We start from the raw sequence: 19750 nt of genomic DNA, 5'->3' as shown, positions 1-19750 counted from the left end.
TTAAATGACTTATGTTGAGATCTGGCGCTATATTAAAAAAAAAAAATTAACTTGACCTCCCAGGGGGGGTGCGGCGCCCCCCTAATATAATGGTAGGGGAAACACTGCGTAGTGATGGCTCTCGTGGGTGTCAGGGTTGGGTTAAGCAGGTGGACCCAGAAGCAGAGCTTTAAACAAAAGGTGTCCTTTTAATGGAAAAATGTCCAACAGAGAAAAACAGCAAATAGAGGAATCTCAAAAAGTCAAATCTGAAAAACAATTAAGAGCACAGGAGACAAGGCATTTACGACAGGACAGGAGACAAGGTATTGACGACAACGAACCAACCAGGACAAAGGGAAGCACAGAGACTTATATACACACACACACAGGGAAGGCAGGGGCAATTGAACACAGGTGGAACACATGAGGACTGGTGCAGACAATCAAAGACAGGAAGTAAAGAAAGAAAACACTAGGAACAGAGCCTACAAAATAAAACAGGAAACAGAACACGGAGTGGGAAAACATGAGACACAGAAACAACTCATATACAAACATAAACACAAGGAGGTAATAATTAAACTGAAAACACTCTTCATAAAGAGGCGGAAAATAAACACTCAAAAGACAACCATTACAGTGGGCACATGATCACACTTGTTGTCGACAGAAACACGTGAGGAGGGACACACTGCATGTGTGACAGAGGAGATGTACTGACTTAGGGCTTTGATTCGCAGTGCCTGCCATGCAGTCGGGAGCAAAGACTGATGAGGAGGAGGGAAGGAAGCTGGAGGGCGAGCCGCTGTCGCGGGACGTCTCGCTCGCTGTTGCTGAGGATCCCGGCGGTCTCGCCGGTGATCCTGTAGTCGTTGGGGACCGGGACATGTGGCTTCGGATCTTGTCCGCCTCATCTGCAGTGATTTGCATGTGGTCCAATGCCGTCTGAAGACGGGCCCGAACAGTCCGTCAGGGCTGATGGGGGCTTCCAGCAGCTCTTACCTGAGTGAGTCTGACAAGGAAGAGAGACCCAGCCAGATGCTCCTGTGGATCATAGTCTGCCAGGCGGTAACGCAGGCAGAGGCGACAGCGATGGAGGCGCTCTGTCAGGGTTTTGTTGAGCAGGTGGACCCAAGATGCAGAGGCAGAGGTTTCCTTTTAATGGAAAAATTAGTCTAACAGTCTAACAGAGAGAACTCAAAAAGTCTAAACTGAAAAAACAAAGAGCACACAGGCGCAAACACTAGGAACTTACAAGAGACGGAGATGATGCAGAGGACGACAAGCACAAGAGACGAGGCATGAATGACAACAAACCGACAAGGGGAAGCACAGAGACTTACATACACAGGGAAGGCAGGGGCAATTGAACACAGGTGGAACACATGAGGACTCGTGCAGACAATCACAAGGGCGGGAAACAGGACAAAGACAGGAAGTGAAGATAGAAAACACCCAAGGAGCAGAAACTACAAAACAAAACAGGAAACAACACAGGGAGAGCAAAACATGAGACACAGGAACAGGTCATATACAAACATAAACACAGGGATATACATGAAACACATGAAAAGGAGGTAATAATCAAACTGAAAACACTCTTCATAAAGACACGAAAAATAAACAGTCCGAAGATAAAACCATGACACGCTCAGGGATAGCAGCGTGCTGGAGGCCTTTGCTAACTCCTCCGCTCGGTCGGGCGGCAGGAGGTCCGGTTCTATGGCCATGGTGCTGCTGAAGAATAGACGGCACACTGATGTGAATGGTCCAACAGTCTTGTGATCATCTGGCTCGAGTAGCCTGTAGGCCGTCGTCCGCAGAGTCTCGAGCAGCTGGAGCGAAGTCGTCAGACTCCGGTCCATGTTTGTTGAATAAAATGTATCGCCTCGTCCAGGCGATAGTACCCCGGAGCGGAGAAACTGTCTCCGGCAACATCAGCGGAGGCATCCACCTGCCTCCGCTTCTTGTGCTCCGAGTACGCATGTTTCCAGGTGGACTGTGATTTATTTAGGGGAAATTGCGTTCAGGTGTGCATGCGCAAAATAAATCTGATTTAGTTTTTTGTGTTGGCCATTTTTAGCTTTTGTGCGCACATACACTTTTAGAATGAATCCTGCGCACTGTTTCATTAATTAGGCCCCAGGTCTGTGTGATGCTCTGTACAGCAGCTCTGTAGTCATTTTCATAGATATCAAATGGAATCTCTTGTTGTATTGCAGTTCCTTTGTAGAATAAACGCACAAACATAAGGGAAAAAGACTCTGGTAGGCCGAGGCATCAAAAGAAAACCAATCACAAATAATGAATTCAATTAATTAAGTCGTCGACAGATGAGTAGACACTCATCCTTATGCCTATGTGAGTAGAGTGAATTTTCATTTTTGGATGAACTATCCCTTTAAGGTCCAATGAGGGAAATGTGTGCGTTTTTTAATTTGTTAAATTATTTTCTAATCACATCGGCCCAATTTTTCCTCAATTATTTCAACTTTTGTACTTCTTCTGGATGTTTCTTCTCATTTCAGATAAGGTTCTAGGATAAGATAAGAAATGCTAAGATAAGATAAAACTTATTGATCCCATACTGGGGATATTCACTTGTTACAGCAGCATACAAGTCCGAATGAGGTAGACATTGTCATGGCTCTGGACTCTGACTATTTAGTATTTTGTTGTTTTGTTTCAGTTTGTGGACTCTTTTGTTCATGGTCTTTTCCTGTGTTTAGGGTTGTATTTGTATTTCTAGTGTCTCCTAGTGTTTAACTTGTTTTTGCTGTTACCCTCTTTGAGTTCATGGATTTTTGGATTTAGTTTTTTCTCTGTAAGAACTTTGCCTTTCATTAAAGGGCACCTTTTGTTTCACTACCTTTTTGCACTGCATTTTTGGGTGCACCTGCTTCCACAAAATCTGACAGACAAGAGAATGAAAAAGGCGATAGAACAAAATGAAACAAAACATACAAAAAATGTTGAATATAATATCCCCCTTTTAATATGAAATATTGTTTGAAATAGAAATATCCATATATATATATATATATATATATATATATATATACATAAATAAATGGGTATTAATTTGTGTAGTATACTAAATAGCAGTATATTATATATAGTTGCTGATGATGTTGATTGTAATTAACAATTCTGTCTCTTCTTCACTTGAAGCTGGATAAGAAACGGCTAATAACCACCTTTGTAGGTCAATGTTGGAGTTGATTTTGTTGAACTTGCTTCGTAGTACAGGCCTCATTTCTTCTGTGCATCACTTTTTGAATGACGCAACTTGTTTTTAACAAAGTATTTTTAACATGTCATTATTTGGCTCCCATCTCTCAGCAGGGAGGGGGCGTATAGCAGCTGAGGGGAGGAGTTTATAGTGACAGAGAGCATAAATGATTTTGCAACCTGTTGCAAAGCTCAGACTTTGGGAGGCACAGTCAGGGGCAACATCTAAATCTTGTTCAGCTAAATAGCAGTTACACTGTGCTAAAATTAAACAGCTGTCTGTCGCACTGTCATGGCTGACCAAGAAGAAGGAGAGAGGTTGGTACAAGACAGAGATATAGACACTCCTGGTAATCAAAATGAAGACACCACCACTGTTGGGGACAGAGAATCTGAGGATCAGCTTCCAACCCAACCTGAAGAAGAGTACGAGTGTCCAGGCTGCCAGTCACTGGGCGTCCTGACATTGCCCTGTGGCCACAAACTGTGTCCCTCGTGTATCGAGCTGAGTCAGGGAGAGCTGGGCCCGGACGGCTGCACGATCTGCTACAGATCACAGCTGATGGACTCGGTCCTCCACACTTTGCTGGAAGCCCTGTTTCATGATCTGCCCAGGAGACACGGAGTCGTGCCTGGAGCTGCAGAGGACAGTGTCAGAGGAGCAGAGGATGGATATAACGTGGTAGAGAAAGAAGAGCTGTGTGGTCAGCATGGTGAAACGCTCACTGTGTTTTGTCTGCAAGAGGAGAAGCTGCTCTGCCAGCAGTGTCAGACAGAGGGGCATGAAGAGCACCAGTGCTGCTCTATTCAGGAGGCTGTTCACAACTGTAAGGTCAGACACAAGAACACAGAGACAGCACACAAACTTCACTGACCTGAATAGTTGGGTCGTGTTGCAACAACAAGTATTAAAGGGATCCTGCGCCTATTTCACACATTAAGATCAGTTTACTAAGAGAAGTGCTGCTCAGAATGTGAAAACAGTTATATGATACCTACTGTGGAAGCTTTGTTGAGATGAAATATCCATGATAATGTCATAAGCCGTTTTCAGACACGACCTCCGGAGGAACTCCTGAGAATTGGGTCTGGACTTTCTCCAGAGCTTTCCTTTCACACATAAACAACATGAACAACTCACCAGGAGATTCTCTGTTCAGACTCATTCACAACAATAAATCCTCTACATGATTCAGGTGAACTTGGTGCAGCCAGCAGAGGCAGGATGTAACATATTAATTCTGCTGCAGAGGTCACGTGTTTTTGTTTACATCACATTGACAGCATTGGCTCTCATCAACAAAAACTCACTTCACATCTTCGTCTGTGTATGGCGAAGATGTGACCCTCAAAGGATAAGTGTACAGATAATGAACCCGAACCCTACTCTACAATTACAACAGTGGTTTATTTGAATGTATTTTATGGTTCATTTAAAATGTAAGTGTTTTATTTCATTTAATTCTAACAGTGGTTTATTTTAAATACATTTTAACAGTACTCTATGTAATGTGTCTGTTAAGATTCTCAGTTATCCAGGTCATGGTATCTTCAGAAGTTGTTCATAGGCAACTGAACTTGCTTGTGTTTCTTGAAGAGTTGTCCCCTCTCATCTTCTTCAGTTCTGGAACTGACCAGTTGTGTAGATTAATGTTTGATATTCTGTCTGTAGAGAGAGTTGCGATCTGCTATCAGAAGCCTCCAGGTGCAGCTGGACAGATTAACCTCCATCAGACAAACCTGGAAGGATACTGCCACTCATATCGAGGTACTGCATAAAGGATGCATGAAAAATCGTTATAAGGAAATTACAGCTGTTTGACAGAAGAAGTGTGATTCATACTGCTAACGTACTTTACAAATAAGTAGTTTGGCTCCTGAACTAAGCCAAGCTACAAGCAAGGAAATAACATATTGTTATATTATTTAAACTTTATTATTCATGTGTTAGTAATGTACACATTTTTTTGTGTTGTGTTAAAGAAGAATATACCATATTTATTAAGGGAAATAGAATATTTTTGTGGTACTAATACCTTATAAGGCCCACATTGAGCAAAGCATATGGAGATTGAAAAACATGTACAACAACTTCCTCACTTACTACCAATAAGCAGTAATACGAATATTATTGAGGGAAAACTCGTGGGCTCTTACACTTACCTTGTTTGGTCCAGACCTTCTGACTTTTCAGTTTAGTCTGGATCAAAATAACAGGTGTAAAGGTGGTTAGGTTTGTTTGTAGTGTGATAACATTATTGTTATTAACATGGATAGTTCGGACCAATAGCGATAGCATTAAATCATAGAGGAAGAAAAAGAGACAGAAGTGGCTCACAGGATTGCATGTAGTCTTTACCTCCAATGATATGTTTCAATGATGAAGATGTTCCTATGGCTGGGAGTAATACCACAATCATATTACAGTGGCAATGAAATTAATTAAATAAACCGGCTCATACATTTTCTCCACTCAAATGGAAAGAATACTCTTTTCTATGCACTTTATTCAAAAAGATTAGTGAATGCAATAGCTGAATTGATAACATGCCAACATCAGATGCACGCCCAATGTCAAATGTCACAACAATGTAAATCCTAGTTCGGACTTTAAATTCGATTTTATTTGTATAGCGCCAAATCATAATATACATTATCTCAAGGCACTTTACATATAAGGTCAAGACCTTAAAAATGATTCAGAAACCCAGCGGTTCCCACAATGTCCGGCACTTTGGTGACTGTGGAGAGAAAAAACTCCCTCATTAACTGGGAGAAGCCTCTAGAACCATCTGCCTCAACCGGTTGGGGTGAGAGAGAAAATGAGGAGGACAGGAGAGCTAGGTGGAAAAGATAGAGAGGGGGAGAGAGGCACTTTCAGGGGTGACAGCAGCCATAGTTAATGGACTAGTGGTTGTATAACATGGTCATGTAGTATACAACATTAATAAGTGCTTTGTAATGACAAGTGAGGAATTTATTTGAATATAAAGTGTTTCGAACAAATCTTCTAACATGATGTCTTATTACCCCATTGTCAGAGTCAATCAGTAAAAACAGCCCAGATTTTGAGGGATGAGTTTGAGAAGATGCACCAGTACCTCCATGATGAGGAGGCTACTCTGATGTCACAGCTGAACCAAGAGGAAGAGGAAAAGAGTCACAGGATGAAAGAAAAGATTGACAGGATCAACGATGACATACAAGTGTTGACCAACAGTATGGGAGAGACAGAAGACGCCATGGGCTTCGACAACCTCCTCTTTCTTAAGGTAGTTTCTACAGGAAGTAGTTTCTGGTTGTCTATCCTCACAGATATTATTTGCATTTAAACACTCACACACTACATTATCAAACACTATATACCATGAGTATGCTCTTGGTTTGCTCTCAATACAGCCTCTTTCTTTGAGGCACGAATTACACAAGATTTTCGACTGGATTTACAACTGATGACAGGGAGGACATTGAGGTTCATTGAAAATACTGTTATACTTATGGAACCGGTTTGAGACGACTTTCGGTTCATGACATGGAACCTTACCCTGCTGGAAGTATTCATTAGTATATGGTCAACTGTGGACATAAAGGGATGAACATGGTCCGCGACAATTCTCAGACTGGCTCATTCAAACCATGATTGGTATGAAGGGCCCCAGGGGTGTCAAGAAAACCTTCCTCACACCATTAAACCACCAGCAGCAGCATCCTGGTATTAGGTAGTTTTGACTCATGCACATTTCTGTTCTTGGCTGACAAGAGTGGAACCTTATGTACGAGGTGCTGTTCACTCGGATTCTTCGATGGTAACCACAGTTTTCAGTGGTTATCTGAGTCACTCTAGTATTTCTGTCAGCTCCAACTGATCTGACCATTATCCCCTGGCCTCTCTCATCAGCAACGTGTTTCAATCCACAGAACTAGGGCTCTCTGGAGTTATTTTATTTTAATGTCAAGCATGTGATGAAATGACAAAAAACCCTGAAACTTAAAATGTTTTGTCCCCACAGAATTATAAGAAGAGCTCTGAAAGGTAAGCCCCTCATGCTAATAAAAAGGCAGTTTTCTTAAAAATTAAACTAGACTAAATTACTTTTATTGTACATAAATATACATATATATATATATCACATTTTAATAATTTAAAACTCCATAATATTAATGAGACAATCTGCAAACTTTGATGAAGGTGGCAGCTTCTGGACGCAGGTACACTGAGAGGACAGGTGTTATGTTGGGGTCTGTCTACCTGCTAAGAACAGTTAAACTGTTTAGGGGACTTTTCACAGTGCTACCAATGGCTAGATAAACTATGGAGAGACAGAAGTCCTGTTCAGACCTGGTAACAAGCATCTTGGGTGATCCGATCATAAGGGCCTCTCTCTCACTTTCTATCCCACTTCTAGAACTGTCCACTTGTCAACAGATCTAAGTATTTGTGTGAGCACAAGATACATAGAGGATGTATTTCACACATGATCAGTCAGACCCCATTTGGAGGTGATGTTAGATGCAGTTGGTCACATTCTCTTAGCAGTGTCAACTTGTCCTGGGCCACATTAAAGAACATCTTCTGACCTGCAGTTTCATAAAGAACCTACTTATTTTTACACTTCTGAGTGTTTCAGATTCTTTTTCAAATGGGTTAAATCTTATTTAAAAGCAGAGCTGTGCAAAGTGCAGCGATTCACAAAATTTTCATTCATAAAATATTGTGGCCCAAAGAATCTTAATAAAATTATTAACATGATATCAATAATGCCTTTTTTAAATGTTACATTTCTCATCAATACCGGGATATCGAAACACCTCTGTTACCCAGTAGAAAAATGTCTACACTGTGGCATCCCTACCCACCACGTACTTAACAAAAGCCATGCAGACCTGCAAATGTTGCACACACACAATGCAGACCATGCAGATGTTGTAGTATGGTAGCTCATCTGCACTGTTTGTCCCAGGGCTCGGTGCAGTGTAGAGGAGCCAGAGCCAGAGGAAGAATCAGAAGCTCTGCTTGATGTGGCCAAACACCAGGGCTGTGTGCAGCACCGTGTCTGGGACAAGATGCTAAAGATCATCCAGTACTGTGAGCATATTCTGCTATAATTGACTCACTGGTGTCATGAACTAGATAAAACTGGTAAAAAATATTGAGCATTTTTTAATTACCACTAATTATTTACCACCTACCACCTTTCAGTTGAACCTCTCATGACCATATGCTAAATGTCATTCGATACCAGTAATAAAAAAGGATACACACCTCACCTGAACCATGGTGAACTTGACAAGCTTCCACTCTTTACACGATTGCCCCCTCCCCAATCCTTTCCAGTGTAGACAGCAATGCACTGGATCTGTTGTTGCTTCATTAACAAGTTAACAAGTGAACCATTGGGAAACTCAACCAAAATATCTCAGGGATGAATGCTAATTATTGTCCTTCACAATCTCAACAGAATGTCGCTCACTATTGTTTGTCTTTATCTCTGCTCTCCTCTTTTTGGTGTCTGCCCCTTGACCAGCTAATTTTTTGTCGAGCCTTCTTGGTTGGCTGGCTAATGCTAATAAGATTGCATGTTTCTGTGAACCTTGTGTTGCATGGCACCAACAGTGATTCAGTGCATTTCACCTGTTCCACTGATGCAACCAGTGTTACTGTTTTTAATGAGGGGATTACCCTCCTGTAAGATAATTTGAAGTTCCAAACATAGGTTTTATGCAACGACATTAACCATATCATGTAAGGTGCATGTAGCACTCTTCGGACAAAGGTTGTCCGCCAACAGTTGCCATAATGTGACTGTCATTGGAAAAAAATCTGCTACTTCCAAGAGAGTGTATTTGGAAACCGGGCAGTGGCATCCTGATGTGCTGAAGAATGTTATCTTGTAAATATGCTTGTCAACACACTGTGGAATTACACTGCCACTGGTTTGTGTTGCTTTTTATCCTCCTACACATTATCAGCAGTAGAACTACATGTATCTCATGTTTTCCTATGGAGGGAGTGATGATGCTGAATCTGCTGACAGTGCTTCTTGTTGCACGCCACTTAGATTTAGTTATCATAAACACATTAGAAGGACAGCTTACCAAAACCCAAAATACCGCAACCCCTTTGTTGTAAATTCTACAAGAGGTGAATCAAAGTGTAATGTGTATTATTGGCACTTGTGTTTCCTTCAGCCTCATTCTTAATTGTTGGGCTGTGCTCTTTTCTGACAAGGGGAATATTTGCCAATGCTTTTATTTAGTTGTAAGGCTTAAATGCATTTTTCAAAAGCTATGTTTGCTAGGATCATTATTTGGTGTTGGTTTTCTTACTGGTATGCTTGCATTAACCTATGCTGCACTTGGCTCGGCACCAAGGGGTGGACTGGCCATCTGCACATTCTGGAGAATAGGTATTTGTTGTTGTTTTTTTAACATCATAATTTCAGATAGTTGCACATATGCAACAGAGGGCTCTAATGCAAACATTTGGTTATTGCATGCCAAGTTAACACCCAAGAAGAAGTAAGACCAGAAATACAAAGCATGAGTGTGAGCAGTGTGAGCTTCGGATGGAAACAGTTGACATCAGTTACCATGGTTACAATTAATGAGACAGTGCCAGAGTAAACATTATGGATAAAATCAAAGAAAACAGAAAGAAAAGGGTGGGGTGGAAAATGTAAGCAAGAGAAGGCTTGAATCCCTTGAGAGTGATGCGTTGAAATGTTGTGAATTAGCAGCAGTTACAGTAGTATACATAAAGTCCAGCAGCACCATTTGAGTGAAGAAGCGAATGTGCAGCCAAAGCCTGCTATGGTCACCTTTCACGATGGTGAGGGACCTATGTGAGGGTTAGAGAGCTGAGCTGGTGGACGTTCCACAGGAAAGTACAGGGCAAGTGGTAAATACTGTATGGAACACAGTCAACACAACATCAGGTTGCTCCCTTTCAACCTAGTCCCAGTATGTGTTGCTCATGTATGCACAAAATAAAACAATAATTACATAAGAGAAGCACAAACTGGGGTTACGTTTTAGGGCTGTTTTTTAGTCCCAGTCCGTACATTCTCTGGGCACTGGGCTCTACACCCAATCTGGCACCCCATCAATTATCTATACTGATGATTCTTTAAGGGTCTTCGGGGGAGTTGAGTCAATCCCAGCAGACATGGGGTGAGAGGCGAGGTACATCCTGGACAGGCAGCCAGTGCATCGCAGCCCCATGTTGTAGCAAATACATTTCAGTCAGGAACACTTAGTCATGAATTAACTATTTATCTACCACAAATGGGAAAACAGTTTTGCTTGGCTCTGATGGCGTCATTTGGATGTTCATTGGATTAGCCAAGCCGCATGCTAAGATGAAGCAGGGAACACATGCAAAGCCCCCTAGTTGGGGTAGCAGGCAAGATACATTTGTTCAAGACAAATACCATTTACCACAACCATGTTTGGACTCAGTGCTAAAAGGTGGAGGCTGGGGTGGTGGAAGCAAGTTTTCGGCAGCAGAGCATGAGTGACAGTGTAGCTGAGTAGGGATCAGTGAGGAGAAGGTCATATTTAAATGGCCTCCTTTGTTGAGAGGATGGGCTGTGATTGGTGAGTGACTGACGAGCACCCATGATCAGTAGCTGACAGCTTGTGACAGCTGAGCACAGGACTCTGTCTCCTGCATGAACTAACACGATGCTTCATATATCATACAGCTGATTGTGTGTAGAGAGCACTAACTGTCACACAATTGCTGAATGGGTTGTGATTTTATACATGTCAATTGGTACATATGGGCTATAGGTTATAGAAATAAAGAAAATTGTGAACATGGTAAAATTGTGAGTGTTTCTGTACATTGAGTGTATGCAGTGTGTTGACTTTTAGTATTGATATGTGCCTTTTTCTTTGTGTTTCACTGACACATTCTATTCCTCAGTTCCAGTGACCATGGACCCTAACACAGGCTCGGTGTGTTTAAGTGTGTCTCCTGACCTTTCCAGTGTGTTTGTGTGTGAGGAGCAGCCTCTTCCAGACAATCCAGAGAGGTTTGTGAGCCGACAGAGCATCCTGGGCTCGGAAGTCTTCAGCTCAGGGAGGCACAACTGGGAGGTGGAGGTGGGAGATAACAGCCACTGGGCTCTGGGCGTGGCCAGAGAGACAGTCCAAAGAAAAGACTGGTCCAACTCTGCTCTAAACCCCAGTCCTGCCTTCGACTCAGACACAGACCCAGGTCGCGGCCTGTGGACTGTGTCCCTCTCCTCTGGGGAGTACTGGGCCTCCCCTGGCCACAGCACCCCACTCAAGCTGAGAAGAAGGCCACGCAGAGTCAGAGTTCAGCTTGACTGGGAGAGAGGGTGTCTCACTTTCTCTGATGCCAACGACAACACCCTGATCTATCGTTTTAAAAAGCAGTGGAGTGGAAATCTGAAACCCTACTTTTCCACTACATGTTCTAACAATCCACTGAAAATCACAGCGGGGAGGATGAATGTTACCATAGAATAGTGTCAAAAGCCCTTTTCAGAAATGTCCTGTGGAGGATCTCCAGAGAAATGAGTCCGGACTTTCTCAGCAGTTTGCCTTCTTAACAATTGCTGCTAAAAGACCAAAACCAAGTGTATCCTAATAAGAATTGTGTATGAATCACAGCCTACTATATCTAATTCCTCTGTGCCATAAAGTTCCATTGATGTCCAAGAACTTTTAAACATGACATTGAGCCTCACTGTTGCAGTTGTTGACATGTTCCTTCATTACTATAAACGCATATTTATTACAACCTGGAAATAACTCATTAGAAGATGTGGTGGCGGGTCAACTCTGCACTGTCGTTAAGTTTAACTCAGCGTCTGCATACATTTCTTCTCTTTACAGTCACCATGAGACTTTACAGTGATGATATGCAGTCAGTACAAGCATTAATCAACTTTGTTTTAAGGGTCAGATCAAATATTCTTGGGGGCTGTTGTTTCTCCATCCTCAATGTAAACCAAACACCCCTGTTTGTAGTCCACCTACAAAACCAACCAAGCCTCTTCAGTAACCTCAACTTAAAAAGCAACCATACGTTTCTGGAAAACGGAGGGGAGAAAAATCGAATCAATCCATCTTTGTGTCCAAGTGAATATTTGTACCAGATTTGAAGAAATTCCCTCTCGGTGTTGTTGAGATATCCTGTTCACGAGAACAGTAACACATACTGGGAGGAACAGATGGTCAACCCCAAAACATACTGCCTCTGCAACTGGCTGTCGCCTGCATGGAGGCATATTTACAGCCCTAACAAACACAAGAACAATTTGAGACAACTGTTTTTTGTATGGAAAGGCTCTCTGGCAGTGATGTCAATTGCTTACAACATCTGCTGCTGTCTGTCTGCCTGATCTCTTCTGGAAGTGCCAAAGTAACATGACACACACACACACAACGTCTGCTGAGTATTTGGCAAACGCATGTGACCTTGAAAACCCCCTCCACACACACACACACACACACACACACAGTAGCGTCTCTATGACTTCAGATGATCATTATGAGGATATCTTTGACTTGCATTCATTTCTAGGTGACTTACTCTAACCTTAACTACAACTTTCCCAACATTAAAATGTGCTAACCCCAACCATTAAACAAGTTTTACGATTTTATTAACTGTTATTAACTGATGAAAAAGCAGTCATGTGCAGTAATATAGGAAATTGTGGATGTGATACACTGAAATACATCAAGATGCATTGTTGTTTCCTTTGTTGTTGATGCTCTTGTGATAAACCTAGTGAATACCAAAGAAGACCATTTTCTCTGTGTGAACTGGCGTGAGTATTTAACAATTGCGTGAGTGTGAGGGTAATAAAACAATTGTATATAAGGCAGAAGTTCTACTATATTCAACTATTTGTTTTAAAACATTTTTTTTATAAATTATTATGAGAAGTGCCCTTTTTCTCACTTGAGCCCCTGCCCCCCAAAATGTCTGCATGTCCCTGCCTACAGGTGGATGCTGGGGTGGTGGAGGGTCTGCAGCAACTGGCATCAATACTGACGCAGCAGCGGGAAAAGCAAAGGGGGTGATGGGACATTTTCTCTGCTTAAATAGACCCCCTAATAAGGTGGATGTGTATTATATATGATTGTGGAGAGTGAGGTAGATCAAGTTGGCTGCCTGAACTAGCTCGCAGCCGCTGCTCCATTTCAGTCAGACAACTCACGTTCAAGCGTTTATTGCAACAGTAGAAAAGGCTAGTGTTTGGCATCTAGGCTCCGACTTAATCAGGCTCTGTAGGCGCAGTGGCCTGCAGGAGAATATGCTACCTATTGAGACTGCTATGTGGGCGCCATTCACCGCCGCAGTGCGAGCACATGGGCAACAAATAAACCCAGATCAAAATTTAACACTTTAAACCCAGCAAACCACCTGATATGCAACAATAGCCAGAGATGGGCAAAAATACATCAAAATGTATTTTGATACAAAATACCCCTCAAATAAATGTATTAAAATAAAATACAAAATACTGGTGCCAGAAAATGTAACAAAATACAATACATGTATTTTGTATTTAAAATATAGGAAATACTTTTTCTGGATTTTCCATTTTCTCACAATTTGGTATAGCAGAGCATTGCTATACTACACTACTTACTTCTCTTTTACTGTACCTTGGCCAGTGGCATGGGCGCCTACTTATTTCTCTCTTACATTTGTAATGGGGTCAATCCTTAATAAAAAGCTTTAGCTAAAACAGGATAGTTTTAGCAGTGTTACTTTACCAGTTATGCTTACATGTCATTGTAGATATAAAATCACAGCTCTAATTAACCTGACAGGACGGCGATGCCTATAGGATGAGGGGAGTTGGCGAAGTTTATTTAGGGACCCCGTAGTCTCCCTCTCCCTCTCTCTGCACTGCCGGTCCTGTGAGGAAGTGTAGCGTGGGCGCAGCAGGTGTGGACGCCAATTGTTTGTTGCGAGCCCAGCGTACAGCTGTGTGTGTGTGTGTGTGCGCGCGCCCGTGTGTGTGAGAGACGGCATCAGCGTCGCCATACAGGCACGCTGTAATAATCTCCAGTCAGCGTGTACACACAAACTAATGGGAACGATACTTGTAAGTAATGCGCTGGAACATTTATCCAGAGTCTATACTATTGTGTCTGTGACATTAAGTGTAATTGTCCTTTCCTGTTTTAGTACTTGTCATCAAGACAATAAGGACGGCGTGGGTCTCTGCTTTATTTTAATGAATTGAAGGTATGGCATAACGATGTGTTTTATATTTGTAAATGTTTTTAAACATTTTGATAAACTTGTTTAATAATTGTGTGACCTAATATGACATGTTTGTTTCATAGGGCTGCCTTCAGGCAGAATATTTACGTCACTGTTTTTTCCCACATTTAGATTTCATTTAGATTATTTGGCCTTGTTTAGATTTAGTTTCTTTCTGATTAATTGGTTTGATTTCTGGTTTCTTTGTTCATTTTATTTTGTTCTTTGTTCTATGGGTAATGTGCAATATGGTTGACGGGTACTGTGCAATCCTGGTTTAATGGCTTGAATATTGGTGAGTTATTGGCTCCGTAAACTAGAGACCCTCTTCTGTTATTTCAGTGTATAATATCGCTTGCAGTGATAATCCACTGGTGCAATCACAACAGTGTTGGGATTCTTAAAGTGTGCTGTGTTTGTTTTATGCATGATATTTTAGCTTTGTTAAATTGGGTCTGGAGCCTTTAACTTCTCTCTTGTTAATCTGTTATTTATATCAAGTATAGGCCAGTACTCCCTACATTGCACATGATCCTGTGCTGTTTGATCAGTCTTTTTAAATCCTTTGTCCAACTTGAATAAATTGTCTATTTCTGGAATCATCAGCCTCCCGTCCCGTTTATTCTGGATATATGTGGTGAACCCGATTGGCATTCAACTGTCGCACTAAACTTTTGACCACTACACATTGGCCACTGGCATGGTAGCCTACTTATTTCTCTCTTACATTGGCCAGTGGCATGGTAGGCCACATAGTTCTATATTACAGTGTTAAGTGTCTCATACAGGTTCACACTGACATCTTTATGACATAATAATCCTTCCATTTTGGTTCTTGAGACCCAACCACTAAGTAGCCAGTTTAGTTGCCTTTAAGAACAACTAACTTTTCAAATATTTCTGGTGTTAACCGCCTCCTGTGCGGATGGAATATTATTCCTGCAAACGAGAACAGTCTCTCAACCGGAGCTGAAGAGGGGAGGGTTGTGTTAAATCGAACAAAAAGGAGCTTGATAAGTGGGTACTGCTGAAGAGAAAGCAGGTCTTTTCTGGTGTCCTCCAGAAAACGAAGGGTCTCTAACTCAGCTTTGCTGTGGCTTGTGATCTCCTGTCTTTCCTGGACTTGAGTTTCTTCAGCTGAGAAAACAAAGAAGTCATCTTCCTCATCATCTTGGAGGTTGGAGGAAGCCGTTTCACTCTCTGCCACCAGGCCAAGATCTTCAGCTGAGTGGAGCATAAGCTGGTGGATTCGCCTCCTTTCTCCTGACAATCGTGGTGGTAGCCAGCGCATTTTGAAGAATGGGTGAGTGACTGTTGCCAAGATGGCTTCGTTCACATCCGTCTTCAACTCCAGATAACTACTGAACCTTTTCTCAAAACCTACCAAGATGTAAAAGGGGAGAAGTGTGCCTTAGGTTGGAGGCTTGTAGGTCATGGAGTTTGGATTGCACAGCAAAAAGGGTAGGGATAGGTTCACCATAGTAGCAGGATATCTGACCCTGTAACCGATCTATGGCTACTGCAATAGGTCTCAGGATTTTGCAGTACTCTGCCAGGTAGTCACGCTCCACCTCTTTGAATGGAGGGAGCTGAAGTTTTTCCATCATTTCAGGTAGTTTGTCTCTTAAAGTGGCCAGCTGATTCAAACTGTCATACATAGAATTCCAACGTGTTGGGCATGGTGTTTTCAACTGTTCTTTTGTCACTTCTGACAGGAGCTCTGCCGTCTTGGGTCTTTTTGATGCATTCCACAAAGCTGAGCACTTTCCCATGGCTGTGTGGTTCAGACGGGAGAGTGTGGGAGAGTCCTTCATCGCCTGCTTCGCATCAGTGGTACACACTAAGCTCAGTGTATGAGTGGCACATCTCACATGAGGTGGTAGGATGATTGCACCTTCAGACACTTCTTCTTCTGAAGCATTGATGGTTACAAAGGATAGTCCATCCTCTTCTGTGTCATCATTCTCGTCTTCATCTGCAACAACAGATATGTTGAACTCCTTAAAGGCCTTTACAAAATTTGACCCATTGTCAGTCACTGTTGCAATGATGTTTTCATTTGACAGGCCAAATTCTGAGTGGATTTCCTCCAATATCTCAGCAATGCGGTTGTAGTTGTGTGGACTTGGGAAATGTCTGCATGCGAGAACGACTGATTCACGTTCAGTTGAATCTGGCTTGATCCAGTGAGCTGTTACGCCCATGAAGCTCGTCTTACTAGTGGACCAGATGTCAGCAGTGGTGCAAACATATTGCACCGTCTTCAGTTTCTCTTTCAGATCACTTTTTTTGGCATTGAAATCTGCTTCTATTTTCCTTGGCAGTGTATGTCTGGAAATCACTGTCAGATTGGGGTTTAATCCATGAATCAATTCAACAAATTCAGTTTGTTCAACTGTAGACAAAGGATGCATTCCCTTCACTATGTACGAAGTAATGAGAGAATCAAGTTTACCCTGTGTGTTCAAAAAGGCGGGTCTGCCTATAGGGGGTGTTTGTCTTTTTGCCACTATAATTAGGCCTACACTGTCTTGTGCTTTTCAAAATCATCAAGACTGTCAGGGTGAAGTCTCTTCAGGTGAGTTTTGAAATTTGATGTAGCTAAAAGAGTTCCAGATATTACTGCTTTCTTTTTGGTGCAGAGTTTACACTCCGCCTGGACCTTCACATCTGGTGTTTGAGAGACAATACTGAAGAACTTCCCATCCAAGATTGCAGACACAGGCTTGGTTCCATCTGTGGTTCCATCTGTGCTTGTTGATGGTCCTTCTTGAACATCATCTTGCTGAGACATGTTGTCCACCTGGCCAACTGTAGAATGTATGAAATAATAAAACTAAGAATACTTTCATAATATGCCTTTTAAATAAAATAAATTGGATATTTAATGTTTTTTTTTTTGTTTTTTTTTAACAAATGGACATCAACTGTCATAGCCTGGCTAACTGTGAACTATATTATCTGCCAGTAATTGATATGGCATTATGACATTCACATTGAGAAGATACAGCAAAACTTGTAATACAGTGCAAGATTAGATGGTCAGACGTCTCTTGATAAGGTTATCATGAACATACAAGCTCCCAATCTCCCTCTTCCTATAGCTAGCTACTCGACTGATAAGTTAACTTGCTAAACACTGGCTATGCACTAGCCTAGACAGCATGCTAGCGTCATTAGCATGTTAGCATCGATCGCTAGCTTGATATTATCACCATGTATATACAATAGGCTATGTAGCCAGACCCAGACATAAATTATACATCAAGCTAGTTGACATCTGTCACACTCAGATAAAATATTTACCTTGACAGACAATCCGTTGAACTTGAAGATCTGAAGACTGAACTCGTGAACTGTTTTTTGATTCGTGGAGAAAGTATTTTGAGTATTTTAAATACAAAATTTTGTTACAAATTACGTTAGATTTTTTATCGGCCCTATCAAATACAAATTACAAAATACTCAAAAGTAATTGAAATACGTATTTCAAATACAAGTAATAGAAATACTGCCCATCTCTGACAATAGCATTAGGCAGCAAAGCACATACATATTATTCAATCACATTTTTTGCTTGTATAACCCATATTCACAAAACACGATTTGTCTCATAGGGCTTAACATGGTGTGACATCCTCTTCCCTTAACCCTCAACAAGAGTGAGGAAAAACTACTAAAAACCCTTTTTAACGGGGAAAAAACGTAGAAACCTCAGAGAGAGCCACATGTGAGGAATCCCTCTCCCAGGATGGACAGGAGTGCGATAGATGCTTTACATACAGCACAAATATTGTAAAAACACAACTGGCCTAGCCAGTGAAAAACTAATCAGGTGAAGCCTCTGGGTCATAAGTTCTTTGTGGGACTCTGTCCGAATCTGCTCAAGTGTGTAGACGTCTATGTTGTGTAGCTGTGAGATTCAGTGTAGCTTCTAGTCTTATTTGAAGTGTGGCACACAGGTCGGTGAGCTCCTGGCTGTGGAAGGATGGATCCATGTCATCTGTCCCGCTTCAATCAGCTGTAAACACAATCAGTACAATCAGCACAGTTCAATGACAACATACAACTATACATGTAACCGAAAAATGATCTAATGAACGCTTCATTCACGAGGCTGTGATTGGACGAGCCCTCTAATGTGATGACGTTAACGACTGACGTGGCATCTTCAGGAATGGACGAATTCACGAGCTGAGTGTGATGTTGTCAGTAGGGTTGCAAAATTCTGGGAATATTCAAAGTTGGAAACTTTCCAATTAATGGGAATAAACTGGAAATTTGGGGCTAATTTATACTAACTGTATTTACCTTGTCATATACAGACATAAATATAAACATTTTGTTTTGTCATAAGCAGACATGCATGCAAACATTTCTAATACAAATTTTAAAAATGATATTTTTGACTTAATCCATTTGTGAGTAGAACTTTAATGGATTCTTTCATTCCCCCAGGGAAGTGGGCAAGGATTGGATTTCTTCTTTGTCCAGCAGGATTCTCTTGATGGCACTTTCCATAGAGTCTCGTTTTCAACTACATTTAAGTTCCCTGTTATAGGCTAACTTTTGCAAAGAGTGTCAAAATTTCAAAAATTCCTGAGCTTAACTTCACATGGAAAGGTTTGACAACTAGGGGAAATTTCCGGCCCTTTGCAACCCTAGTTGTCAGAGTAAAACTTCACATATGACCTTTTCACTTTTGAAGCAGCGGTTATAACAGTTTTTAAATTGTACTTTACATTTATATAGGATGAGTATGTGACTGAGGACCAGTTTATTCTTTCTGGTGTTAAGTTAATGTAATTACATGATTCTTGCTGTTCTGGGTTTGTAACCTCATAGTTAAATGCACTTATTGTAAGTCGCTTTGGATAAAAGTGTTGAGTGTTGTTTTAATGGAATACTGGGAAACTTTAATAACAGCAATAGGACAATTGAAGTCCAAATTATGAGGCAATATCAGCAGAGTCAACAGCTTCATATGCCATGGACATGTGAATATGGTGCTGAGTTTTTCCCAGTAGTTTGGGAGGACAATGTTATGTGAAGCACAGTGTTTTGGTGTCAGCAGAAACAGATTTTCTTGGATGAGCTTGACAGACATGCAATGTTAACAATGTATCATCAGATGTATCCTGAAAATTGTATCAATGATTACACTCATTATAGCATACTTACTTATATAAGGCAAATCGACTCAAGCTACAATTTATGATTCTATAATTATACTAAACCTGATGTTTTTATAAGAGAGATTTTCCTAAAAGGGAGTTAGTC

General features: G+C 41.4%; 1 protein-coding gene across 3 annotated transcripts; it reads left to right on the top strand.

The window, feature by feature from the left end:
• The first annotated feature begins 3298 nt into the window (after window positions 1-3298).
• On the top strand, window positions 3299-18077 carry LOC117755778 (tripartite motif-containing protein 35). Of its 3 annotated transcripts, XM_034575860.1 has the most exons (7): window positions 3299-4045; window positions 4886-4981; window positions 6255-6485; window positions 7224-7246; window positions 8175-8299; window positions 11141-11758; window positions 18032-18077. In XM_034575860.1, the coding sequence occupies exons 1-6, from the start codon at window positions 3506-3508 to the stop codon at window positions 11707-11709; spliced, it is 1584 nt and encodes a 527-aa protein (XP_034431751.1). In that variant the 5' UTR covers window positions 3299-3505; the 3' UTR covers window positions 11710-11758; window positions 18032-18077. The 3 variants fall into 3 exon arrangements, with proteins under 3 accessions (XP_034431751.1, XP_034431749.1, XP_034431752.1); XM_034575858.1 differs by lacking the exon at window positions 18032-18077 and having other exon boundaries at window positions 11141-11810; XM_034575861.1 differs by lacking the exons at window positions 4886-4981; window positions 18032-18077 and having other exon boundaries at window positions 11141-11810.
• Window positions 18078-19750: the final 1673 nt, after the last annotated feature.

Source organism: Hippoglossus hippoglossus, chromosome 22 (genome assembly GCF_009819705.1).
Source record: "Hippoglossus hippoglossus isolate fHipHip1 chromosome 22, fHipHip1.pri, whole genome shotgun sequence".
NCBI lineage: Eukaryota > Metazoa > Chordata > Actinopteri > Pleuronectiformes > Pleuronectidae > Hippoglossus > Hippoglossus hippoglossus.
Note: the sequence above shows the minus strand (reverse complement) of the source record. Positions and strands in the feature narration are given on the sequence as shown.

Bases quoted from the DNA above. Each gene is read 5' to 3' on its own strand.
- LOC117755778 (XM_034575860.1), top strand. From the start codon at position 3,506: ATGGCTGACCAAGAAGAAGGAGAGAGGTTGGTACAAGACAGAGATATA. The intron at 4,982-6,254 runs GTACTGCATAAA...CCCCATTGTCAG, and splicing joins ATACTGCCACTCATATCGAG to AGTCAATCAGTAAAAACAGC. The intron at 8,300-11,140 runs GTGAGCATATTC...TCTATTCCTCAG, and splicing joins GCTAAAGATCATCCAGTACT to TTCCAGTGACCATGGACCCT.